This window comes from Protomyctophum bolini (assembly GCF_963924005.1).
Source record: "Protomyctophum bolini genome assembly, chromosome: 9".
Lineage (NCBI taxonomy): Eukaryota > Metazoa > Chordata > Actinopteri > Myctophiformes > Myctophidae > Protomyctophum > Protomyctophum bolini.
The window spans coordinates 28,212,428-28,240,023 of record NC_137870.1 but is presented as its reverse complement, the minus strand read 5'-3'; the positions used below and the strand labels follow the sequence as shown (position 1 = coordinate 28,240,023).

Sequence of the window (27,596 nt, the reverse complement as noted above, 5' to 3'; positions counted from 1 at the left end):
ATTGAAAAATAGCAGATCTACAAGCTCATAGCACGCCACCGAGTGGCGCGCTTCGAACTTGTAGGTCTGCTATTTAAAAAAATTGAGCACCACTAATACAGAAACATGTCAGAATTTAGAAGATTTTTTTTAATTTCGACATCAGGCCTGAATGGGTTAATGTATATTATATACATGACTTATACTCGACTAAACTGAACAGAACAGCAAAACTGCTCATGAATTCTCCTGTGAATTTGCAATTTGTCTTAATTAAAATGTATTTTTTAGAGCATTTAGTATGGAAAATGAGGATACAATGAACACAATATATTGAATCTAGATCATCACCTGGAGAAGAGCTGCCTGACACTTTCCAGTTCTCTGATGCTCTGCAGGTTCCTCAAAGCAGGGTAGAGAGAAGACACAGCCTCCAGACTGCCTCTGCACAGCTCCTCCACCTCAGCACCCCTAAGCACACACGCACACACAAACACACCGTCAAATAATGTAGGGGAATGATTTTCTTATTTTCTCACTGTGCCATTATGTTCGTCATACCTGGCATATTTCAAAGTTTGATCAAACATGGAGAATTCTTTGTCCCTCAAAGCCTGCAGGGCACAGAACACTGATTCGTTGAAGCCGGGGTTGGATTTCTCACTCCTAGCGAAAAACAAAAACAAAATGTAAGGGGAGAGAATTCAATCAAAAGCATTGGTGCTAAGAGAGCCGCACATTCACTTTAATATTATATCTCTTGATTCTCTTCTCAGTTCAGAAAGCATCAATGATCGTCTATCTATGGAAATATGTTAGCATGGTGTGTGTGAAGCACCAACATGTGTCCCTTGTGAACCAGCATAAAGGCAGAGAGACCAAATACAACAGCCACAGTGGTGTGCTACTTAAACTGTATTGACACACTACCATACAGCTTGGCCAAAACAACATTTATTCACTTTTCATTCATTGGATTATTTTAGTTTACATGTCCTTTATTAGCGGTAACTCATTTTTCTCAGGTCAATGCATACATTCAAGACAAGACAATAATATCAGTCCAACTCAAACAATTACAAACAAAACAGCAGCACACACATCACTATAAAGCTCCTAAACAAGCCATACATTCCTGGACCCCCCCATTTTTTCTTCCTTTTAGTCCCAAATACCCCACATTGGCCTACAACAGGACAAACAGAAAAAAACACACTAAAGAGAGATGATTCATGGACAGAGCTAAATTCAGTAAAAACTGTGAAAGTGCCTCACCTTTCTGACAGGTCACAGTCCCACTGGGTGTTCCTCCAGGCAGCCTGGAAGCGCAGCTCCCTCAGCTCAGGCCCCCACTCCACTCCCTCGCTCTCCAGACCCCTCAGGTAGGTGGTCAGGATGCTGCTCAGACCAAAGTTCCGCAGGCCCTGGTTGCCCCATGGAGGAGTGATAAAACATCAGCACTGTGTCCCAGCCTGTGGGCCGCGGGGCCCACTAGACTGTGGGCTAGTGCCCACTAGACCGAGGGCCGGGGCCCACTAGACTGTGGGCCAGTGCCCACTAGACAGAGGGCCGGGGCCCACTAGACTGTGGGCCAGTGCCCACTAGACCGAGGGCCGGGGCCCACTAGACTGTGGGCCAGTGCCCACTAGACCGAGGGCCGGGGCCCACTAGACTGTGGGCCAGTGCCCACTAGACCGAGGGCCGGGGCCCACTAGACTGTGGGCCAGTGCCCACTAGACCGAGGGCCGGGGCCCACTAGACCGAGGGCCGGGGCCCACTAGACCGAGGGCCGTCAAGATGTTTGTAAAATGGGCTCCAGAATAAATTGGCAGAAAGTTTTATTCATAATAAGGCATGAATATATAAAAAACATAAAAAGACCTTCAAGTATACTACATTATTGTTCCATTGATCCATTATTGTTCTACACAATCGTGTCGTCGATCATTAAAATAAACATGCTCTGAAAATTAGCCTAACCATCTGACCACTTAACGTGATCAGATGGGTGGGCTGTGAACATTTCCACATTTTCAAGTGAGCCCAGATCCAGAAGAAGTTGGGAACACAGGAATAATACATTTATAATGTGTTGTCAATTCCATATGTGAATGTTTTTTTATTCTTTTTTTTTAACGACTGCACAAAACGACAAAAACCAAATGCAGGATGTGTAAGTGTCTTAACAACTAAGCACAAAGTGCCTTACCTCCGCTATTCCCACATGTCTGGTGACCTCAGGCAACGTACAGTGAAGGTCATATGAGGTCAGGGCTTTCCCCCACATTGCCTCATGCTCATATGTTCGGATCCTACAAATTATACACAGAATAATCAACAATTATGAATAATCAAATCATGGCTTAATTAACCTATCAGTTCCATTTGTACACTGTGATCTGTGGCCTAGTAGTGCATATCAAACTAAGGCCTTTACATTAAACGGAGAGAGCCTCATCGTGCCACTCAGGATACATACAACTCCACATCAGAGTGTGAATGGAATGTACAGTATCTACCTGGTTATAGGACTGGTCAGCTTCTCTCCTCCACATCCATACAGGCTGTCAGGTTCTCCAATACTCCGATACACCTCAATTAGCAGCTCCTGAAAATGATTAATTGAATACTTTATTAGTCAGAAATGGAAACAGCGGTCTACATTATGTCAAACAATTCAAAGAGTAGCACATCTACCTTTGCAGGGTTTAGTGTCATTATTTAACAAGTGTCAAATTTGTGGACCATGGACATTATCTGACACCACTTAGTAAAGCTTTTGAAAAGAGAAGGAAGATTTACCTGTAGACTGATGCCTGTGTCTTCAACACTCTTCTCTGAGAGTTTGGAGATGGCGATGTTCTGACTGTTCTCCTCGAAGTTGATCCTACGCGATATTCTGGACTTGGATCTGGGAAGTACAGGTATAAGTTACTTGGTTCATGATCAAGCATGGAAACAAGTTTCGGAAGGCCCAAATGTAAAAGCGTCAATATCAGTGCATACCTGTGCGTTTCCTCCATGGTATCCTTGATTTTGTCGACATAAATCTCAGAGTACAGCAGGGCGGTGAAGTGGGCGGAGCAGAATTGAGCAGCTCGAGCCACTTCCAGGTAATTTAGCTCCAGCCAGAAGTTAGCATGACAAACCGTACCACAGTAGTCACTGTGGGATGAAAAACAGGGCAATCATCAAATCAAAAGGTAAATAAACACATTGTATTCAATTGGGGAGAAAAGCTGGAAAAAAACACACTACAATACATTGTTGAGTATGGAAAATCTGAGACCTGAGCTACTGAGACCACAAAACCATTGCACACGTCCACTGCTAAAGAACACACAGATTTAACACATTGATTGGTGAGTCACAACAAATACATTGTGTTCAATGGTGGTAGGTACAGTAGGATGAAGTTTGTAAATGCAGAAAAAGACCTGTCAGATGCTAGTGGCCTGTGTTGGCGTCTTAGGTAGTCGATGACAGACAGCATGGTACGTAGTGACACCTTGTCAAATGAACCCTGATTGGCAACGTCTGTCTCTCCTGTCAAGATATTACACAGGTTAATAATCACAGTTTGCATGCACAAATAACACCTACAGTAAGAGCATTAGATAAACGTTGAATTGAATACAGGTTGTACAGTATCCAGACCATAGTCAGTTAAAAATTGCTATTTATGCTTGTGTTTGTTTTGAACTGTGGTGGAATACCAGAATAATTGAATAATTGTGGTGGATTGTACAACATCAGGACGACTTTAAATAATGTCATACAAGATTACAACAAAGGAAGATAGCAGGGCTGCCTGGATACATTTGGTGAAAAAAGTGGCATTGGTTAGGACAAAATCAATAGAAACAACGAAAAGCAAAACAACAAGGTGCGGTATGCACATGGCATCATCATCATACCCGGAAGTTATGCGGGAATGCCTACCGAGTGTCAAAAAACGACTTTCTGGCCTTGACAGCCCATACATCCAAAAAGAAAAGTAATATCTGATTGCATTAAATTACGTTAACCCTTTTGGTGTTTTAAACATTATGTTATAATTTAGCTATTGAAAAATAGCAGATCTACAAGCTACGAGCTTGTGGGTCTGCTATTTTTGAAAAGTCATTAAAATGAGCGTGAAATCTTAAATTTCGATGTCAGGTCTAAATCAATCTGAGAATCCCATCGTCAAATATTCGGGAAAACAGCGCCTCCGCTGAGAGACTAGGTCTAAATTGGTTAAACTGACTTGGCCACTCGATTTGCCATACCGTTTACTGTATGTATGTGCATACCCTCGATACCGGCGGTAATACCTGTGTTACAGCCCTGGTAGCCCAAGGTGATAAACACAGTATAATAATGTGACCCAAGGCTGATACAGACCAGACTCAGTGATGAGTGGGGTGGTGGAGCGGCTGCCGGTCTGGGCGCTCCGCGAGTAGAAGGCGAAGCATTCCTGGATGTGTGTGGACAGAAGCTCTCTCCACGTGCCGTCAGAGTCTCCCAGCAGGATGGAGTGAATGATGAGAGGCAGAACCTTCTGGCAGAAGTCTGCTCTCACCTGGGAGAGACGCACACGCAGGGATGCAGCGGAACTTGGTCAACTGCACCGAATTAGCTACATCGGATTGCCGTTTGTGATCAGTAAAAGAGACCTCAATTAGAGTTTGTTATAATTCTAGCTGTTTAACAGCGAATAATAATACAATGGTATCCCAGGCTTATTTTAAGGCAATACTACGGCAAATACAACTTTTTTTCCTTTTCATTATTTTCTTGCTCTCTGAGAATTGGGGGCAGGGTAAGGGCCCTGGATATTGTATAGAAAGGAGAGCACCGAAACCGAAAAAAGGTTGGAAACCACTATTCTAGCATAAGAACCACAATCTATGTACTTACCACACACAGAGGTCGTGACAGAAGCAGAGCCTCACTCTTGACTCCCCCACTGTCCAGCAGGGCAGTACAGAGGCTCTTTAGCCAGGCCTTGTGGTTCCCTGCCAGAGGAAGCCACAACTCCCGGCTGGACAGCCGCTCCCTGTCTTCTGAGTTCACCTCCACATTCACACTGGCCACCTGAAGGGGTCAGTGATGCCACATCCATATTAACGTAGATCTGCAACTATGGATTATTTACTTAGCGGTTATTCTATCGATCCACTTATTCGAATAATTGAAAAGCAAGTTTTTACATTTACATTACACGTTTGTTTTATATTATATTTTTTTTATATCAACAAATCAATGCCTAAAAATGTATACAGATTAGCCTGATTAAACAATCAATGGTTAATCAGACTAATCTTCCTTAACACGTCGGGACCGTATGACAGGTATACTCCTGAGTAATTAATTTTGCGCCATGACGAGCAGGCTCGTCTTAATGCGTTTAATATCGCTAGAACATTGCCTCGCTGTGTTTCTTTTTTTAAGCGCTCCGGTTGCTATGCACCGTTGCTAGGGCTCCGCCCGCACCGTTTGTTTTCACTCAACCACACTGGCTTCTGTTTTAGGCTGCGCCTTTGCAGGATTTCTTCTCGGATACTAAATCGCTATCTGTGGTGTTGAACAGATCCGCGATGTTCAGAGGTCTTTTCTGATTATCCGGTGAGCGCAATGGGAACATTGGCGTTTTCTAGAGCAAGTATGGACCTCATTTTAGATTGGTAGCAGTAACGTAATGCTTTAGCATCTAAGATGGAAGACAAAAACGGAAGCGCATCATAGTGGAATGGTCAGAAATCCCCAGCACTGAAGCGCCATACCACCTTCGTCCAGCAGGCAATGTATTAAGGGGAATACTGCAAATGTTCAACACTAGAATTTCGTGCGCGCTTCGCGCGCACTCATCCCAGAGCTACTTCGCCACGCACTATGGGAAGAATTAAATGGCGGGAGTTGACTCCACATGTAGTAACGGATGGGTTATTGGAAATGTACCATTGTTTTGTCCTGAATATTTCCACAGCCTAATTACTAAAGGATTTTGACTGTGGGACAGACATACAGTCTGACATACAATAGGCTACACGTGTGCACAGTGAATAAACAATGACCTATATGCCCAGAGTTCTTAAATTAACATAGTTGGATTTTAACAGAAAGACAATGCCATAAATCAGTCAAAGTAAGTGACAGACTCAACAGTAGCACACAGCATGCAAGGCAGCGATGCATGCATGCAAACATGTTTGTCCAGCTGAGATTTAGTGTCTCCATCTCTCTGTGGAAGAGGTTGCACATGACCTGTACGGCCACACTGAGGCGCTGCAACACAAACACAGACGCAAAACAACACCACGCTGTTTGTCCAGTTGACCCAAATCAACACCAATACCTAGCCTGTTTGTCCAAAACACAGTATCTGCTGGCCACGTTTCTACTTCGCCACAACCTAATGTTAGTAACAAATGTAGGGGAGAGCCGCCAAGGTTGTAACGCTTCACGGTTGTAACATGGACGTTATATCTTGATTGGTCAACGCCACCATGACGCCATCGCGTCAGTATGTGTACAGCAACGTACTCTACGTGGCCAGGAAGTTTGAAGTGTTTACCTTCAAAATGCGTATAATTTTACACCTGGAGTATATGTGTGCTACAATTTTTGTCTTTGGTGTTGGTGAATAAAAATCCACATGGATGTGTTCATGCTTATGTTCTTCATTAGTTTGCATCGTGTTTAGACGGAATTCACGTTCATTCTGGTCTGTAAGCAACTGCAAAGAAAACTTGCAAAAGCGGGTCATTTGTAACATGTGTTACAAATGGTCCGCTTCCATTCAATGCGATATGTAATATTTACATATTTGACATATTGGCCAATATTATATGTTCTGAAATTGTATTGTATTGTGTAGTGTATTCTAAAAGTAGTTTAGGGTTGTATAACATTGTACAACTCAATCAATCAAACGTTTGTTTAATCAATGTATTGCCCCATTGAAAAAAAAGAAAAGGCCAAACTGGTACACCTGATACTATTTAATATTTCCCTTATGTTTGATATTTTCTTATCACATCCATGGTATGAAAACAATGCTAAGGAGTTGCTTCAATGAAATATAATTGCTTTAAGCTGAAAACGGGTTATTAGTTATTATGTGTAGTGTAGTGTAGTCAACATGTTAAGGCTCATACACACTGCCCGGTATTTGCTGCGATTATGCTTTCGGGGAGCATTGTTGGCGCTGGCCGACAAAAAACCCTGATCTGACGTTAAGTGGTGCCCAAATGGTAGATCACGATCTACAAAGGCTTTGCAGGTAGACCATATGACATGGCAGTAAAAATATATATAATTTTAATTTAAAAAACGATTTTTGCATCTTCCGCTTTAGATGACCTGAGATTACTTGAGTGATTGACATAAAAAAGGGCCTGTCAGCTCAAACACACAATGCAATACTTGTTGTTGCTTACAATCATCAGTAGCAAAGTCAAATACCAACAAAAATAAAAGCCTACGATTTGCATTTCCCCCCCTCTATTTCCCATTCCATGTGCATTTGTCTTATATGTAGCCTATATGAAAGGCCCCTCAATTACATTTTGTCACTATTTTCAGCAATGGGATGATAGTTTTATTTGGTGGGTATGTTGAGCTGGTCGTTTTGAAAGTAGCTCTCAAGTCCATAAAACAAACTAACATAGGCTACTTCTCTATAAGCAGAATCATGAATAGGCCTATTTAATTTATACAAAAGGAGAAGAGAGAGAGAGAGAGAGAGAGCAATGTGTTTGTGGCTCAAACTGTGTCTAATATTGTTTTAGAGCAGTGGTTCTCAAACATTGTCATGGCAAGAGCAAAGGAGGCCCAATATTTTTTCAATCTACAAAAATAATCCCAAAATGGCTGATAAATTAAATTACATTACTTACTAATCGCTTATTTGGCAACACTGGCCAGCTTTTTGTTGCAGCTCCGTGGCTGGGAGTTGGGAACTTTCTGTTACAGTTAAATCAATATAAAAGTACCACACAACTGAAAAGTTGCGCGACTGTGTCCGCAAGTTAGAGACGTGTGTGGCTATAATGACGCACAGCTGTTATGTAATCGCGCGTCTCTAAATTGTAAGCGTGTGTGTGTGTGTGTGTGTGTGTGTGTGTGTGTGTGTGTGTGTGTGTGTATATATATACATTCCGTCGGTAATTCCCTGTAGGCTTCACGTGAATAATGTTGTGTGCGCGCGTGCGGAGAAATAGTTATTTAATGAATCGCATGTTGGTGTGTGTGTGTGTGTGTGTGTGTGTGTGTGTGTGGGGGGGGGGGGGGGGCAGTTGGCTGTGTGGCGAAAATAGGCAAAGTGATCGGTGTAAGGGTGATATTTCGGCACAATCCGATTAATGAGAAAGAACAATGTTGATGTAACTAAGGGAATCGTCGAGTCATTTATTTTGTAAACAAAGAGATTTAGATGGAATAAGCGAAATAGCGATCGTATAATTCTCCCCCTCCTTCTTTCTCTCATCAATGTCCTGCGCGAGATCAGATTCTGTGCTGCGCGAGATGACATTGTCAAGCTAGGGTGGGGGCGGGCCTGGTACACACACACACACACACACACACACATGCACGCACGCACACACACACGGTCGCCTGCAGACCCAGCTCCCAGCGAGTGCTGCTGCTGCAAGCAGTGAGTGTAGAGTAGGCGTGGCGCAGCATTAGAAGGGCGCAGCAAATACGACATTGAGGGGTAGAAACCATCCCGGGCGCGTGGTTCATGTAACATGTGTGTCACTGTGAAAGACTGGCCCCATTAAGTGAACGTAGTTGGCGTAGTAGACGCCAACATGACGATTTTGGTAGACGCCAACATGACGATTGTGACGTAGGCTGTTGACGTTGAGCAATAACAGCGTGTTTCATATAAAAGTAATATTTGCAGAGTAAATAAGACACTTGAACGGCTAAAAAATAGTCTATGTCAGTTCGGGGAGCGTGCCGAATTTATTTTGCATATAGAGATGTGTGGTAAAAGTGTGGTTCGGTCGGAGATAGAGCACAAAGAATGAGTATGGGTACCACTTCTCACTTGTATAAAGAGATGTGCGTGACCTACCTTTTTCTTGGAGGTTCTGAAGGGGTTGAGGTACACCAACATGGGATCTCCGTTGTTTTTATGTTGCTCCCAGAAGTCTGCTCCAGACTGAGAATTGAGGATGTGCTGTACACACTGGGCTGCAGCCTGCCTCACCTCAATGCTGAGATGACATAAACTAATTAGATACTGTAGATAAAATAGATTACACTGTAGGTAAGATAGTTTAGATGCTGTAGATACACTAGATTAATTCCTGAAGGCCTACCTGTGGTGAGTGAGGGCATTGTTCATGCAGTTGAGGATGATGTAAAGGCTCTGAGCTTCAGTGGAGGAGAACAGAGAGACAGCCTTGGTGTAGAGAGGGTCTCTGGAATGGAGCATAGCGATGGTGGAGAAATCGATTGGGCCGAGCTCCCCCAGACAGCTACCTGCTGCCTCTGCAGGGTACATACAGTACACACACACACACACACACACAGGAATCAACTACAATCCCCACCACATACTGTATTTGTACAGCGACTATCCAATTGTATGGAGCCCCGCAGTAGCCGTTGAGAGAGATATTTTTTAATTACTAACTTGTGCGCTCAAGTTAATAATTAATAATTATTTTTTTTCCTCTCAATGGCCACTCTGGGGCTCCATAGAAATGCATATGCACACACTTGTATGTACGGTGGAACAGATTTCAGATAAAGAATAAAAATAAACTAATACAAGATTTATTGTAATTATTTGACTTAGGATGCGGCATATAAAAGTGTTTACCGAGGATGTCACTTCCTCCCGGGTGATTGGCTGCTAGCTTACAGAGCTGCAGCAGATTGAGCACCAGCTTCACCAGTACACTCTCAGAAGGGTCTTCTGTGATATGGAGGTGGAAAGAGACATTTTACACACAGGAACCAAGGAGTGAAGATAGCAAAGATTCATCAGTGATCTCACAACCCATGTAGCACCGTGTAGCAAAAGTGCTTCAGACGGTGTGCAGACTTACTGTACCTCTTACGGTAAGGGGGTAAGGGCCTTAGGACCCCATTTTTTTAATTATGAAAAATATTATAAAATAGTTCAAATCTACACTATTTTTCTTTTCTTCTTGGTTTCACTGAAACCATTTAATAAGCGGTTTGCAGAAGCACATGGACACTCCTGTCCTACCGTGACAGTCTTGGAGCAGCCCTCTGATCTGTCCCTTGTGGGCATGCAGCTGCCTGGTCACTTCCTTCAGTCCCTCCAGTCTGGTGAGGGGCAGTGAGTCACAGGACGTCACTGACAGGAAGTGGTCAATCTCCTGTGTAGAGGATCGATCATCATGGAGACAGTTGATGGAAAACAAAGATTTTTTTCATTAGCAGAACAATGTGCCTATCCATTATTTTCGTCACGATTTTTCTATCGATCTGCACTATCTCTTTATACAAGTGAGAAGTGGTACCCATACTCATTCTTTGTGCTCTATCTCCGACCGAACCACACTTTTACCACACATCTCTATATGCAAAATAAATTCGGCACGCTCCCCGAACTGACATAGACTATTTTTTAGCCGTTCAAGTGTCTTATTTACTCTGCAAATATTACTTTTATATGAAACACGCTGTTATTGCTCAACGTCAACAGCCTACGTCACAATCGTCATGTTGGCGTCTACCAAAATCGTCATGTTGGCGTCTACTACGCCAACTACGTTCACTTAATGGGGCCAGTCTTTCACAGTGACACACATGTTACATGAACCACGCGCCCGGGATGGTTTCTACCCCTCAATGTCGTATTTGCTGCGCCCTTCTAATGCTGCGCCACGCCTACTCTACACTCACTGCTTGCAGCAGCAGCACTCGCTGGGAGCTGGGTCTGCAGGCGACCGTGTGTGTGTGCGTGCGTGCATGTGTGTGTGTGTGTGTGTGTGTGTGTACCAGGCCCGCCCCCACCCTAGCTTGACAATGTCATCTCGCGCAGCACAGAATCTGATCTCGCGCAGGACATTGATGAGAGAAAGAAGGAGGGGGAGAATTATACGATCGCTATTTCGCTTATTCCATCTAAATCTCTTTGTTTACAAAATAAATGACTCGACGATTCCCTTAGTTACATCAACATTGTTCTTTCTCATTAATCGGATTGTGCCGAAATATCACCCTTACACCGATCACTTTGCCTATTTTCGCCACACAGCCAACTGCCCCCCCCCCCCCCCCACACACACACACACACACACACACACACACACACCAACATGCGATTCATTAAATAACTATTTCTCCGCACGCGCGCACACAACATTATTCACGTGAAGCCTACAGGGAATTACCGACGGAATGTATATATATACACACACACACACACACACACACACACACACACACACACACACACACACACACACACGCTTACAATTTAGAGACGCGCGATTACATAACAGCTGTGCGTCATTATAGCCACACACGTCTCTAACTTGCGGACACAGTCGCGCAACTTTTCAGTTGTGTGGTACTTTTATATTGATTTAACTGTAACAGAAAGTTCCCAACTCCCAGCCACGGAGCTGCAACAAAAAGCTGGCCAGTGTTGCCAAATAAGCGATTAGTAAGTAATGTAATTTAATTTATCAGCCATTTTGGGATTATTTTTGTAGATTGAAAAAATATTGGGCCTCCTTTGCTCTTGCCATGACAATGTTTGAGAACCACTGCTCTAAAACAATATTAGACACAGTTTGAGCCACAAACACATTGCTCTCTCTCTCTCTCTCTCTCTTCTCCTTTTGTATAAATTAAATAGGCCTATTCATGATTCTGCTTATAGAGAAGTAGCCTATGTTAGTTTGTTTTATGGACTTGAGAGCTACTTTCAAAACGACCAGCTCAACATACCCACCAAATAAAACTATCATCCCATTGCTGAAAATAGTGACAAAATGTAATTGAGGGGCCTTTCATATAGGCTACATATAAGACAAATGCACATGGAATGGGAAATAGAGGGGGGGAAATGCAAATCGTAGGCTTTTATTTTTGTTGGTATTTGACTTTGCTACTGATGATTGTAAGCAACAACAAGTATTGCATTGTGTGTTTGAGCTGACAGGCCCTTTTTTATGTCAATCACTCAAGTAATCTCAGGTCATCTAAAGCGGAAGATGCAAAAATCGTTTTTTAAATTAAAATTATATATATTTTTACTGCCATGTCATATGGTCTACCTGCAAAGCCTTTGTAGATCGTGATCTACCATTTGGGCACCACTTAACGTCAGATCAGGGTTTTTTGTCGGCCAGCGCCAACAATGCTCCCCGAAAGCATAATCGCAGCAAATACCGGGCAGTGTGTATGAGCCTTAACATGTTGACTACACTACACTACACATAATAACTAATAACCCGTTTTCAGCTTAAAGCAATTATATTTCATTGAAGCAACTCCTTAGCATTGTTTTCATACCATGGATGTGATAAGAAAATATCAAACATAAGGGAAATATTAAATAGTATCAGGTGTACCAGTTTGGCCTTTTCTTTTTTTTCAATGGGGCAATACATTGATTAAACAAACGTTTGATTGATTGAGTTGTACAATGTTATACAACCCTAAACTACTTTTAGAATACACTACACAATACAATACAATTTCAGAACATATAATATTGGCCAATATGTCAAATATGTAAATATTACATATCGCATTGAATGGAAGCGGACCATTTGTAACACATGTTACAAATGACCCGCTTTTGCAAGTTTTCTTTGCAGTTGCTTACAGACCAGAATGAACGTGAATTCCGTCTAAACACGATGCAAACTAATGAAGAACATAAGCATGAACACATCCATGTGGATTTTTATTCACCAACACCAAAGACAAAAATTGTAGCACACATATACTCCAGGTGTAAAATTATACGCATTTTGAAGGTAAACACTTCAAACTTCCTGGCCACGTAGAGTACGTTGCTGTACACATACTGACGCGATGGCGTCATGGTGGCGTTGACCAATCAAGATATAACGTCCATGTTACAACCGTGAAGCGTTACAACCTTGGCGGCTCTCCCCTACATTTGTTACTAACATTAGGTTGTGGCGAAGTAGAAACGTGGCCAGCAGATACTGTGTTTTGGACAAACAGGCTAGGTATTGGTGTTGATTTGGGTCAACTGGACAAACAGCGTGGTGTTGTTTTGCGTCTGTGTTTGTGTTGCAGCGCCTCAGTGTGGCCGTACAGGTCATGTGCAACCTCTTCCACAGAGAGATGGAGACACTAAATCTCAGCTGGACAAACATGTTTGCATGCATGCATCGCTGCCTTGCATGCTGTGTGCTACTGTTGAGTCTGTCACTTACTTTGACTGATTTATGGCATTGTCTTTCTGTTAAAATCCAACTATGTTAATTTAAGAACTCTGGGCATATAGGTCATTGTTTATTCACTGTGCACACGTGTAGCCTATTGTATGTCAGACTGTATGTCTGTCCCACAGTCAAAATCCTTTAGTAATTAGGCTGTGGAAATATTCAGGACAAAACAATGGTACATTTCCAATAACCCATCCGTTACTACATGTGGAGTCAACTCCCGCCATTTAATTCTTCCCATAGTGCGTGGCGAAGTAGCTCTGGGATGAGTGCGCGCGAAGCGCGCACGAAATTCTAGTGAGCTTACAAGACAGGTCACTTCCTCCTGCCCCGGAAGTGATAGCCGTTCATAGTTGAGTCAGATTCTCATTCCAGGCGATGCGTCGCTGCAGAATGGTTTCACTTTCTTAGCGTGATCAAAGTTTAGACTTTTATAAGGTCTCAAAGATGGCAGTTTGTCTCATTTTGAGGAGAAAAGGGACTATAAAGCGTGTAGTCCATGTGCAGATCCATGTGGAGGCTGTCTAACATGTGAGTAAAAGCAAAACAATATATATATATATATATATATATATATATACACATGCATATTGTACATTACTGTACACACTACTACTATAAATTACTTTTTTTAATAATCGACTAAACTTCAATTAACTTTGGCAGCCCTACATGTGACTGAGGAATGCCAGCAACAGAATGTAAAGTGATATGTACAGTAAGTTATGTGTGCCTATATTAGCTGGTCTGTTTCCATTACCTGTTGCAGAGTGAAGGTCCTAGAGCTGTATTTCAGCTTGTGCTGCACAGCATGCAGGTCTTTGAACTCAGGCCTGTCAGGGAAGGGCTGCAGCCTGCAGATGGCTCTCTTCAACTTCTCCTGGTTCTCTATCACCAGGAACTGCAGCAAGCCCAGCACCTGAATGGCCAGGCAGCAGTCCATGGAAGAATCCATCATGAATGGCAAACTTAAACATACCGCTAGTGTAAGATGTATATATATTGGTGGATGCTGTTAGTGACTACACCCTCGTATCACACAAACTTGCTTTGGTAACTAACAAACATTATGAAATCGGTTCATCTGAAAGAAAACCCACTGACAGGCTGTAGAATAACCTTTTGTCTAAATTGAAGGCTTGATATGTGATTAGTAGTGTATAGACTGGAGTCTAGGTAGATGGAATCAGAAAATGGCCACCACTGCTAAGTAAATTCCCCCCCTCCGTTTCTTTTACAAATCGAACCCTGGACTGCAAGAAATCCACAACCACGACACTGAAATGTAATGCAATGCAAAAGCCAAAGTAATGTGTGTTGTTGTACATGGAGCCCAGTGTTTACCTGCTGCGAGATGGCAGGCCGGCTGGTCACCTGCGCAGTGAGAGTACCCACAATGACCTGCAAGTGGCTATCTAGAGCATCACCACAGTACTGGAGGGCTGCCCGACACACCTCAACCAGCAGGTCACAGCAGAGAGACAGGCTACGGCCAGACACCTCTTCACACGGGCCTGGTCTGGTGGAACGTTCAAACAAACGCACAAATATTTAACATTTCAGTTTCACAAAATGGTTACTTCAGGGGGCTGAGCACGGAATGTGATGTATGATGATAAGTGCCCCTCAGTTCACACGCGTGTGATTTATTTTTAAACCTAGCATCCCTATTCTTAGGAGAACTTTAGCCAAGAATAACAGATCTACAACACAACAAGTTATGAGAATATGGAGAGGAGAGGTTTCTGCCCAGCAGCAGCTATACGTGCACCCGTGTGTGTGGCGTGCATGCTTGTGCCAAGCCAACCTGCTGTTGATGTGGTGTATCAGCGTGTAGATGATGTCTCTGAGGACAAAGGCCCAAGCTCCGCCCAGGCCGTCTTTCACCTCACTGAGCAACAGGCTGACGAACAGGTGGTACATCATCAGAATGCGGTGGCGTTCGTAGCCGTTGGCCGTCTCAGATGCCTTCTCACACACGGCCAGCAGAATCCTCTGGATGGAAATCTGCAACGTCGCCATTGTCGCAGCAACGACCACCACCACCACAACAAGACAACACAGAGAGAGCGAACAAAAGTTAAGTAACATATACAGTACCGTGTGGTGTACTCCCACCTCTGAGAGAAACTTTTATAATCTTATTGCACACAAACACTGTCTGACAATATCACTTGCCGTTGCTGTAAATCGTGTTGTACTTATCACTGTGCATCTTACCGGGGTCTTAGACAGAATGGCTACTATTGACTTGTGGTTGGCACTGTGACACTTGCTGAGGTAGTCCAAGGTGGCCTTGATGACGTAGGAGCTGAAGAATGGAGGGTTTGGTGCAGGGTCCAGTTCTCTATGGGGAGGTAACCAATTGAGTATTAGACATTTTCATAATTCTGCAGATTCTCTCTAAAAAGATTAGATTGGTTGTTTTAAATCCCAATGTTTGATGAACCATTGTAAAGCGCTTTGAGCAATTGGAAAAGCGCTATAAAATGCCATTCATTAAATCACGTTGGGGGCCATTTGGAAATCAGAATAATATAAACAATACAAAAAGGGGGTAACATTATTTATTTGTCACTTTCAGACACTAACTTGTCATTTTTTACATCACTACATAGTGTGACACTTTGCCTTGTGTGTTTTGATGACACATTTACAAACACTTTGACTGGATGAAGTGTTTTAGTTGCTCCTACCCTATGAAGCGCTTCAGGTCTCCTGTCTGCCCTTCAGTTCCTGGTCCTTCATACAGAGTCATCAGCAGTTCTACCACTATGTCTGCCAGGTTACTGTGGATCAAGCTGTCAATTTTCTGTGGACATAGAGTAATGTAATACGTAACATAACACAATGCAACGCAACAGAATTGGATAATATTTCGTTATATGACAAATGTGAGTTGTAGTTCTGCTTTTTTTGTTATCTTCAAAATACATTTTAGAAAAATTTCCCCTAGAATACCCCAAAACAATACTCAATACTTCAAATACCAATGCTATGTAAATATATGCACTCATGGAATACCCTTCAACAAATATAATGTGTAAATGATGAGGTAAAGAAAAACAGACAAACACTGGCATATGTTTTGATTCTACAGTATATAAACTTTAACCCTCTCACCTGTTTTCCCAGGCAGTTGCTGTCTTTCAGTAGGTCATAGACCTTGTGGGCCTTCTCTCTCTGCAGGGCCACCTGTGTGTCCTGGCCAGACAAGGCAAAGTATGGCAGAATGCTGACCATGATCTTAGGGAAGCAATCTGCCAGCAGCTCCCTCCAATCCTTCCCAAGTTGGCTACCGATAGACTTCACCTGCTCAAAGTCATCCAGGAAGACCAGGTGAGGGACCAGCACCTGGTAGGAGGAGCTAGAAGACAACGAAACAGGCTAGCATCCCATGTGATGACATAACACTGAGTAGAGTTCTGTGAGTCTCTGAAATGCTGCTGAAGTTGTGCTGAAAGGTTTACTATACAGCAAAACTAATAATAAAATGACTTCTATCGACACCTGTAGAAATCGTTGAGCGTGTTGTGGTCGAGCAGGGTGTAAGGGAAGGACTCCAGAGTGTAGCTGTTGTCATTCTGTTTCTGTCCCAGCCACTCGGTCACCAGGTAGTACAGGTGTGAATTAACAAAACTCTTCACACTCCTGTAGCCCAGGGTTCTGCATACATTGCACAACACCTGACGGGTGGACGATAGAGAAACAAACATGAAATTGCTTGTCCTAGTTCGTTTTAAAGAAGGCGAGTTTGTAGGTAATTAAGCCCGTACCTTTTTAATGAGCTGTTCCTCTATATTGTTTTCTTTGTATGACTGGAAGAGGGCAAACAGAGACTGCTTCTCACAGACAGGACTGCAGCACAGGACCAGCGACAAACTCTTCAACAGCGTGGCCTTGCGGTTGAAGGCCTCGTCTGAAGAAAGGTCATCTGAAGCGCCGCTTTTCTTCACACACACACACACACACACACACAAACAAGATTAAAATAGGGTGCATTTTATGCCCTTATAGTTAAGGGACGCAATAAAACAACTAGTTTATTTTGCTAGCTTTAGTTATAATAATCATTTCTTCTTCTATTTTCTACATGAACACACACACACACACACACACACACACACACACACACACACACACAGAAAGAGAGGAATATACAGTAGATAAACAGCAGATTGGTGGCAAAACTGCAGGTGAAAATGTGAACTTACTGGGAACCTCATGCCCTCCTGTGCCTTCAGGTAGACATTCTCAAAGGCCGCCTGCTGCTGTTTCTGGGGGAGCATCTTCGTCTCCTTTGGGCTATCTGGTCTCATCTCCAGAAAGAGCCTTGACACAGGGACAATGAATGGTGATGTAGTAATAATAAGAGATATATATATATACATAGGATTGCCTGGGCGTTGACCCCTCGTGATGACCTTGCCTCTAATCTAATGCAGTGGTTTTCAACTGGACCATTATTTATTTGGCATTAGAGCCACGGACCACCATTTGATGAGATTTTGCCTCTCAGACCCAAGACATGGAATATTTTGTTGTCGTTCCATAGGCAAACATGGCAAACATTGATCAAAATATCAATTATTCTACAATCTCAATCTGTGTAGACTTCTTGTAAATGCAGATGTTTAAGAATAATTATTAAATTAAACCAAGGGGTCCATTTGGTTTCAATTTACTCTCTCAGGAGTTAAAGATCTATCTGTCCATCTGGTTACCAATACCAACTCTCCATCATTTACCTGCGGACCACCTGGAAACCCCTTAAGGACAACTGGTTGGAAACCACTGCTGTTAACCTTAGGCTAAAAACACTTATTTTATTTTTCTTATAGCTTTTTGTCATTTCATTTAGCATGGTTCACTACCTCTCCACAGACATGGCTGCCAGCATGCGGACATGATGGTGAGAGTCTGAGAGGTGAGATGGGAGGATTACAGACACCGCAAGCTCCTCCTCGCTCAGGTCTAAAACTGCCCACTTACAGCATGGATCAGCCTAATGGAGGAAAACATGAAATCAGAAAATCAAAAATAAATTATACTACAGAAGAGCAAAACTGTGCCAAAGTGTGTATTGAAAGCTGACCTCTAGCAAGGCAACAAGACACTGCACCAATGCAGCTCTCACAGTGGGTGTGCTTTTCCTTTGTGCCAGGATGCTGCAACAGAGCAGAGACAAACATCTATTACATTACATTTAAGATGAACCATATTTTTCGGGCTGGATGGCTGTCTGTCTATAGAAAATCAATCATAGCTGTATATACTGTATGTATAAATTGATATACAGTATTGTGGCCAAGTTATGAAGAATGGATTAATTTCATCTCCTCATAGAGCTATTAACAGACAACCGACATACCGGTATTCATAATAGCGAAACTGTTCATGCCATTGCTATACAAATATGTAAAATACCGGTAAGTAAATAGTGAACATGGTTAAATAACATTCTTCAAATGTGCAAAAATAAATAATCATGATTACAATAGCTATACCAAACAGATACTTTATTATGTGAATGTTTAACTCATTTTTGGCGGGAACCCCTTTTGGTGTTAGCATTATGTTATGCTTTAGCTATTGAAAAATAGCAGATATACAAGCTCATAGCGCGCCACCGAGTGGCGCGCTACGAGCTTGTAGGTCTGCTATTTTTGAAAAATCGAAGAACCACTGACGTAGAAACATAACTTTTTCAGAAAACTAAGAAGACATTTTAGAGCTCAGGTCAAAATGGGTTAATGTGCCACTGACCAGAAGCCCGAGACGACTTTGAGCAGTGCTCCATGGACGTGTTTCATGTCCTCGGGCATGTGCCGGGTCTGTCCAAGGCTCCTTATGGCCGGTAACAACCCCAGCAGCACGGTGGCACACACCTCCCGGTCCTGGCGGTACAGCGAACACAGGTCCCTGCGGAAAAAAACATGCTCCAATTGGTCTTGAATCAATAACTGCTTTTTACATTCAAAAGGTCCTACTGTAATACATTACTGTAATTGTAATACAAAAAACATAGGACATGTATATTATTTAAAACATGTATATATATATCATAATCCATAGATATTAGTGTGTGAGGGAAATGCTTTCTTACGCCAGAGGTCTGAGCAGTGCATCGAAATCCTCTGGTGAGAGAGAGTCTTCCACGGGAAGCATCTTCAACAGGACAAGGTACTAGAAGAGGAACAAGATCAATGTCCAGTATTCTACCTACCCGATTACAATGCTACCAACTGGAATTATAAATAATGGTATGGCTTTATTAATATGATGCGACTACACACAACAAAATAAAATACAGATTTCCCTGCCAGATGTCATGTTCTCATATACTATACCACTATCATCATCATTATCATTCACTGTTTCACAGAATCCACACCCATTTGTGCACAAAAACACAGCCCATCTACAAGCATGCAAAGTGTTGTGAACTTACAGAACGTCTATTTCCGTTGTGCATCACTGTCACGCAACTATTAATCGGGCTTCAGCGCTGCTCACCATGTTGAGGTGCAGGGCCTTGCTGCAGTCCATGTGCTCCAGCAACAGCAGCAGCCTGCGGCGGACCTCCTGTGGTTTAAACAGGAGGCTGTGGTTGGGCAGGACAGACGAGCACGTACACAGGAACTCCAGACTGGCAAGAAGTGCCAGGTCATGTTGGCCCAGACACTCCTCCTCTAGAACACTTTTAGCACCTGAGAAAAGGGCCAATCCAGGACATTCCATTAGTCATCATTCAAAGTTAATTTACACAGCATCTTGGTACAATCAGGTGGGTATGTCTTGATGTTCCATATCATGGACACTTATATTGTCAGGTATAAAACCTGAAAAATAAATCTATTTCCATGCTTTATAATATTTCATAAATGAATGCCCTATTTTATAGCACAAACTAATCTAAATGCTCACTTCTTTTTTGTAACATATTGAAAAAGAATTTGCCCAAATAACATGCCCAAAACAGAGACACCAGGTTGGATCTTGCAACTTCAATATCCATATCCAGATTCTTATTTTTTCCATTTCCTGATAAATAACGGTTTTGAACATACCGTATGTACGTCCTTCTCTACAGTGTGTACTCTACTTTGTATGGTCAGCCCCTGCCTTCCACTTTCTTACCGGATGCACAGGGAGCATCACTGCCATCTCCGTTCGGCCGGTGGGCTTCGCTGGTGCCAGGGTCACTGGATATGGAGATGTCCATGAGGTCATCTTCCTGCTGAGTCCTGCTCAAGTCCCAGTCGTCATCCATGGGCTCGTCCTCATGTACAGGTTTGGACAGCCTCGATGCGCTGCTCATCTGACGGGACATGGGAACAAGTTCAGTTCCAATGAGTGAGCTTTGTGTCGGTCAATAGGACACAGAACTAGGGCTGTCACCATTATTATTTTACTTTACTTGCAGTTGACGATTTAAGTTTGTTTAAATGCTGTTATAGATCTGCTATTTCCACAATTGTTTCAAAGAATTGCCATTAGGCGATTATGTAATTGTGACAGGCCTACATAGGACTGACTACACATAAACTGTGTAGTCAGTTTATGTGACCAACTGTGTTGGTTACATTTCTACACACTCAGATTTATATTTTTAACAGGTTTACACAGTACAATCTCATTATCACATGCAATAATGCTTTGGTGACATATCTTAACTAAATTAAAATGTAGTTACTAATACTGAACTAATTTAGATGTATTGAATTCGGATGCAAAATTATCTTTTATTTTTACCTCTTTAAAATATATATTTTTTTTTTTTACCACCATGGCATTCCAAATATAATATTACATAGCAACGCCTATGATTATTAATATAAGAAATAATATATACTGATTGTACATAGTGTGACCTGACCATTTTAGTATGCAAACTGTGCTAGAGGTACTTATCGCTTACCAACAGTTTGCAAATCTCTGCCAGATCACTGAGAAGTGTGGAGGGCAGAATCCTAATGAATAGACTGGAGGAAATGGAGCCAACACTATCCTGTGAGAGCAGAACAAAAGACATTTAGGTTTAAAACCCATTCCCGAAATGCAAGCCAAAGAACTACAATAGTGCTGTGAAATTCCCCCAGCACTCACCAAAAATCATATTGGTGAGATGCGAAAATACCTTTCGCTGTACTGTACTTTATATGCAGTACTGTATATTGACAATAAATTGAATCTCATCATCTCATATTGTAGACTATATGCAATATAGATCAATGCTAGGAAGACAATGTAGGTTGTTTTTTCAAACATTTCTGGGGCCACGTTTATTTATAGGGCCACATAAAGCACTGTTTCCAAAATAGTGGTTCGGGACCCATTTGTGGGTCACGGCCAAATTTTTGTGGAGTCGTGACCCATTTCAAAATTTGTATTTTCTTTTCTTTAAACAAACAAACCAATCAAGCCAATCTATCTACAAGCGGCCTTTTGGCCACCAACCTGAAAAGTTTGGGAACCACTGCTCTAAAGGCACTTTATGTTGTGAATGCTGGCAGGCTCAGTGGGGTAAACAGTAGAACCACTATATATCTCTGTATGACTAGTATGTATTACAGCCACCATCACCATGTTTTACTTCTTCCAATACTACTGCAGTTGATGTGATGCCATTTCACCTTGGTGTTCCTCCCAGCAGACAGTGTGCAGAGCTTCATGACAGACCTCAGTACAGTCATAGTACCTTCTTCGTTCAGCTTCACTTTCACACTGGAGACAAACTCACTGAAGTCCTGAGCCAGAGACTGCAATATAAAGATATATATAAATATAATACAATATAAAGCCACCGTTAACATTAGGCATGGGGTCTGTTGTTGAATGTACTGTATTTGGTGGGGGGAGGGGGTAATAATTGCCCTTTTCTGGCTATTGCAAATGAAGCTTGGTGAAGCTTGATGACAAACCATTCAAGAATAGTAATTTAGTAAAGTAAAGGTTAGAGAAATATTGTTGAAAGATTGAACACTGTGAAACCCCATCATCTTCTATTCACATGCGTTCTGGTTTTTATACCAGTCATATATTCTAATTAGATAATCCAGTGTTTATTTTTAGAAAGGGAAAAAACTAAAACAGCTAGTTAACATATACGTAAACTAAAGTTACTTTGTTGTTGACCAGTACCTTGGCCTTAGTGAAAAGCTGAGAACGACAGGCCTCGTCTTCCGTTAGGACTCCAGTGGCAACATATGCAGCCAGAACTCCAGTCAGCAGACTGAAACAGCGTACCAGACACTCTGGAGACATAGTCTGAGACTGAACACAATATAGAGAACCATAAATCTCAGATTTATACACAGATAAAATAAATATTAATATTAATAATATTAAACAAAATAAAAAACATTCTGCCATTTGACTTGTGGACACTTTCTCCCACCATAACACACACATTCTCAAATCTAACTGACCACTACCTACATCAGGGGAGTAGCAGTTGAGTACATTCTGGGCAACACCCAACAGTAACTGCTCCATCCTTTCTCTGAGGCTGGGGACGACAGGGATTTGGCCATCAGTTGTCACTGGGCTGGCAGCCTTGTCCTTCAGTTCTGAGGGCAGTTCATCAAAACTGCACAGCAGGCATAGTCTCTCAATCTCGGCCAGCGGGTCTTCAGATTTGTACCCTGCTTGCTCTTGGAACAATGCACTATGCACAGAGGAGAAGTAAAATTGATCCCAAAGGAATTAACCTTTTTAATAAATGTAATTTTAACCACTTAAACCATATAATTCATTGGCTGTGGTCAACGCAAAATCTCTCAATTTATTATGTTTAATTAATTAAAATAAAAGAATAAGAAATAGGCTTTCAGGACTTTTATTGACAAAGAAAAGCATGGTTAGTGTAAGCATTTAGGACACTGGTTATCTTTTCCCTTACCTCTCCAGTACTTGAGAGCCGAGAAGGAAACTCAGGCCAGATCTGGTGTCTTTCAGGGTCAAAGATACTAGAATGTCTGCTATCAAATTGTGAGGAAAGTCCCTGAACACAAAATCATGAGAGATCAACTTTGAGGCTTTTCGTCATTAGCTGAGCAAATACTGAAAAAAATCAATATTTAGAAGAAGCTTCTCTCCTGTATGTGTAGCTTTAAGCTGTTAGGGGCAAAAGCCCCAAAGACAGGCTAGTTAGGGTCCATGGCAAAATAAGGAACAGTTTAATCACTTAAGCCCTATACAATTTATAATTTAATACGATATACTAGCTTGTATATCTTGTAGATATGCTAGTTTCTGTAGGAGAAAACTTTCGCAAACCTAGAAATCAGGCGTATGCACAGGTGCGTAGGCCAGTGGACATCAATGAAAGCAATAAGGTACACCCGTACACTGTGTATTTGCTCGGTACATGAGTATTTTCTTATTTAATGAAGCAACGTTTTGGTCCCTCCGGACCTACCTCGGGCACTAGATATGCTAGTTTAAAGACTCCTACATATCTGTCCAAACTAAACATCCACACTCAACGATATAGGCCAGGGCCTGAAATGACAGCAGTGCTGACCTGGAGATGATGGGGTGAGGTCTGGAGCTGTCCTCCACCTCCTCGCTCTGTTCGGTCATCAGCAGCCATGCTATGAGGATCTCCTTCAGGCTGGGCATTCCGGAACCATCCGTGGCTCTCACGCAGTCCCAACCTGCACCCAGGGCGAGGCTCTTAGGGACCAGGCATTTCAACAGGGCCCAGGTGAGACAGAAAACAGCAGCTCTGCATATGCACAGACAAGAATATAAGACAGAGGTCATCAGATGTTGCTGATGTGTTCACATACACAAACACAATGAACAAAGGCACTATTTCCAGTGACGGATATACATTTTACAAATTATACAGTGAATATAGTACTAACTGTGACAATTTGCATGCTGTGCCAGAGAACAGCTTCCAGAACTCTCCGTCTACAGCGATCAGACCGCCTTGGACGATGGTGGTTAGGAGGTCCAGACTGAAGGCCTCTGTGTGGGGTGAGCTGACTCCTCGCAGTGCCAGGACCCATACCCGGACCCACAACCGATCCAGCTCTGCCTTGTGGGCCAGGGCCTTCCCCGGGTTGCTGGCCTGGCATCGTGCCACTTCCTTCAGGCAACGCAACACATACGTTGCCCTCTCTACTCTGCGATGCTCCGCTAGGAGTTGGCACATCACAGAGAGTAGAGGGATCAGCTCCTGGCTGGGAACCATGGACGGGTACTTGGAGGCAAGTATTGCTGTAATCTGGAGCCTATTTAGAACAAAAAAGTTCAAAATAATAGTGTACATTACTAATATATATATATATATATATATATATATATATATATATATATATATATATATATATCGTATATCGAAATTAAAGTTTTTCAATGGGTTTTTTTCACGGCTTTCGCCTTTATTTTATGGAGGGACAGACAGTAGGCTGACAGGAAATGGGGAGAGAGATGGGGGGGGAAGACATGCAGTAAAGGCCGTCGGGATCTGGAGTCGAACCCGCGGCACACTGCCAGACTGGATTACCAGCCAAGGTGCCTGGACCGCTGAGCCATGGCCCAGGATATTAAAGTTTTTAGGGGGGCTAGTGAATTATGGTGTGTGATGTGAAATGTGAGCTTTAGTCATTCATACTCCATCATATTCAAGTGCTTTGGAGAGAAATTAATCACTTTCAGTAGTAGAGCACTGTAGAGAGGAGCTGTGTGTGTCTGTTACTGTACAGGTGATGATGGTCGTTGTGACTGTGCCCAGGTCGTTGATGCTCATCATCAATGTAGTTAAATACAAAATGTGGGAAAAGCTCGGGGGGGGGGGGGGGGGGGGGATAAATTATGTACAATTAATTTATTTCTGGAAAATATTTTTTGTTTAAAATATCGTGCAAAATTGTATCGTGAACCTCATATCGTGATACGAATCGTATTGTGAGTTGAGTGAATCGTTACATGCCTAATTACTATGTATAAAGGTGAGCAAAGCATATGTTAATGTTATCCCTAGATACCTTTTCGATGTAATTTGTCAGATTTGTAGCAGGTTTTCTGTACAACTGGTGATTTATTTTATTTTATTTTTAGCCTGCCTGCTTCTTCAGGAAATAAATGGTCAAAATTCATGTCAGACCCTGTGTCTAGGTGAGACATGACCTTTCACACAATCTAAATGTCTCAATAGAAGAGCAGGGAGACGAAATACAGCCACCGCAAGTTATTGTATTACATACTCTATTCACATTGGACACATTTCTATTAATACATTTCTATTCATTAAAAAATAAATCACGCTTGTGGGAAGTGAGGGGCGCATCATTTCTTTATACAAACATCGTGCATAGACTTGACTGCCATACGTAAATTTCCAAAAGCCAGATGTAGGAGGTGATAGCGTCCCTCAAAAGTTACATAGTTTTAATTCAATAAAGGCCCTGACAAACTGTAAGCGTCAGATGCACACATTATCAAACGCATCAACATCACTAGAGGTGCCAATTGGACACATCAAAACCTGATGATGCGTCTCTCAGAGCTCTGTTCTATTTGGAGAGTCGACGCATGGCACAGACCAACCAATATGAGTTGGAACAACTCAGAAAGGTAACCTCTTTTCATTTCTTGTCAAATGTCAGTTAAATGGTGGCTACAAAATCATGAAAATAAAATATACAATCTTAATGGATTATTCTTCTACTATGTCATATTAAACAGATTGCTCACCAAGGTATGACGTCAAAGTCATTGTGCTGGGGCTGCAGGTGGTCTCGAAGGACTTCCCAGCCAAGTTCAATGCGCCTGCGCTTGCTGGGTGTGCTGTGGGTGGGACTGCCCCTCTGCGTAGCTCTAGCATGGACTTGGGTTACCTCCAGGACCTGAAGATCACTGTCCTCACTGTACAGCTGCACCACACAATAAACACAGGAACAAGAAGTCAATAACCATAGGAGAGAACTGTTTTTTATGGACTTTAACAACTGTGAAATTGTACATTTAAAATGAAGTATATATAAATGACTAAGCAAGGTACTAGAGCCCTGCGCGGGAGTGATTTATTAATCCCACTCCCACCCCCTCCTGTTGAAATTCAGAACAATCCCGCCCGCTCCCGCAATTATTTCATTTTTTACCGCCTGTCCGCCGCTCCCGCCCGCAACAGAAAAAAGTCCCATTTAGTCCCGAAACCATCCCGCAATTATTTCGTTTAGTCCTGCTGAACCAGCAATATTCCATTGAGATCGGGGGAAAAATACATTTACCCAAACAGTTGCTGAGATTGATCAGGCGTGCATGCACGAGAGAGGAGTTATGTATTTGTGTGAGGAGCTGATCACAGTCACAGATAGAGGGACATTTTTATATTAGGCCTATTATGCTATATTATTATATTGTGCCACGGACACTGTGCCGTGCAGACTGCGCACACAGTGTGTGGAGAGACAGAGAGAGAGAGGTGCTGGTGGTTACTAGTTATAAAACAAATTGTACTCATCTTTGTGTTCTGTTTCACGTTATTGCTTAGTGACAGCACAGGGAAAAGCAAAAAGGGGTTTAGAAGCGAGAATGTCCGTCGCGGGGAAAAGAAACTGGGAGCGTGCATCCGATCAGTTAGGGATAGGGTCACAACCTGCATTATTTTTTTTGTTTGTTTTTTAATTTAATCAAAGGCCAGAGCTCAAGGTCAATGTTTAGCTCTATTATATATTTTCACCTAGTGTCACAGCTCTATCTGGGGAAAGCACAGTAGTGTGCACTGTGCATGCATGAATGTTTCTGGGTAAACACAGTTTCGAGTTTCAACCAAACATTTTCAGTCCCCAAAGCCAATACTCAGTATAGCAATTATTACACCCGTGAGTTTAACTTCACCTGGTGACAGATATCAGCTGTGAGCACTATGAGGTCGTCTTTGACAGCTATGTGTCGAGTTCCTGTGGCGTACTTCCCTCTGCTGCCAATATGGCTGATCTCTCTGACCAGAGCGTCATACAGGTTGTACAGCAGGCTGTGCCACTTGGTCCAGTCCTCTGCATAGGCACCTTGAACATGACACAAGAATAACCCATTAAGACATAAATGCCTTCTAAATCAGTAGTTCTCAGACTTCTCACACTTCTAAAATGCAAGCTTGTGCATCTTTTGAATAGTCAACACAAAAATCTAAAATGACACAGAATGATCCCGGTTTTAATGGCATAAGCATGGTCACATTATCATGACCAC

General features: G+C 42.4%; 1 protein-coding gene across 4 annotated transcripts in view; it reads right to left on the bottom strand.

Moving 5' to 3' along the window:
• Positions 1-27,596, bottom strand: part of atm (ATM serine/threonine kinase) — a 49,364-nt gene that overhangs the window by 16,526 nt on the left and 5,242 nt on the right. For all 4 annotated transcript variants that reach the window (XM_080771978.1, XM_080771977.1, XM_080771979.1 and 1 more), the window contains 38 exons: positions 27,243-27,412; positions 26,097-26,275; positions 24,260-24,631; positions 23,914-24,117; positions 23,290-23,391; positions 22,827-23,055; positions 22,530-22,661; positions 22,022-22,147; positions 21,307-21,396; positions 20,526-20,706; positions 19,902-20,095; positions 19,492-19,571; positions 19,152-19,307; positions 18,481-18,553; positions 18,260-18,390; positions 17,600-17,717; positions 17,162-17,335; positions 16,896-17,071; positions 16,509-16,752; positions 16,082-16,197; positions 15,606-15,732; positions 15,193-15,392; positions 14,730-14,904; positions 14,146-14,304; positions 10,193-10,325; positions 9,800-9,895; positions 9,294-9,465; positions 9,047-9,188; positions 4,882-5,058; positions 4,366-4,543; positions 3,417-3,525; positions 2,986-3,144; positions 2,782-2,890; positions 2,499-2,587; positions 2,189-2,291; positions 1,255-1,403; positions 541-645; positions 331-450 (listed from right to left, as the gene is read on the bottom strand). In XM_080771978.1, coding sequence (XP_080628104.1) covers positions 331-450; positions 541-645; positions 1,255-1,403; positions 2,189-2,291; positions 2,499-2,587; positions 2,782-2,890; positions 2,986-3,144; positions 3,417-3,525; positions 4,366-4,543; positions 4,882-5,058; positions 9,047-9,188; positions 9,294-9,465; positions 9,800-9,895; positions 10,193-10,325; positions 14,146-14,304; positions 14,730-14,904; positions 15,193-15,392; positions 15,606-15,732; positions 16,082-16,197; positions 16,509-16,752; positions 16,896-17,071; positions 17,162-17,335; positions 17,600-17,717; positions 18,260-18,390; positions 18,481-18,553; positions 19,152-19,307; positions 19,492-19,571; positions 19,902-20,095; positions 20,526-20,706; positions 21,307-21,396; positions 22,022-22,147; positions 22,530-22,661; positions 22,827-23,055; positions 23,290-23,391; positions 23,914-24,117; positions 24,260-24,631; positions 26,097-26,275; positions 27,243-27,412 — 5,749 coding nt within the window. The remainder of the gene's footprint in view (positions 1-330; positions 451-540; positions 646-1,254; positions 1,404-2,188; positions 2,292-2,498; positions 2,588-2,781; positions 2,891-2,985; positions 3,145-3,416; positions 3,526-4,365; positions 4,544-4,881; positions 5,059-9,046; positions 9,189-9,293; positions 9,466-9,799; positions 9,896-10,192; positions 10,326-14,145; positions 14,305-14,729; positions 14,905-15,192; positions 15,393-15,605; positions 15,733-16,081; positions 16,198-16,508; positions 16,753-16,895; positions 17,072-17,161; positions 17,336-17,599; positions 17,718-18,259; positions 18,391-18,480; positions 18,554-19,151; positions 19,308-19,491; positions 19,572-19,901; positions 20,096-20,525; positions 20,707-21,306; positions 21,397-22,021; positions 22,148-22,529; positions 22,662-22,826; positions 23,056-23,289; positions 23,392-23,913; positions 24,118-24,259; positions 24,632-26,096; positions 26,276-27,242; positions 27,413-27,596) is intronic.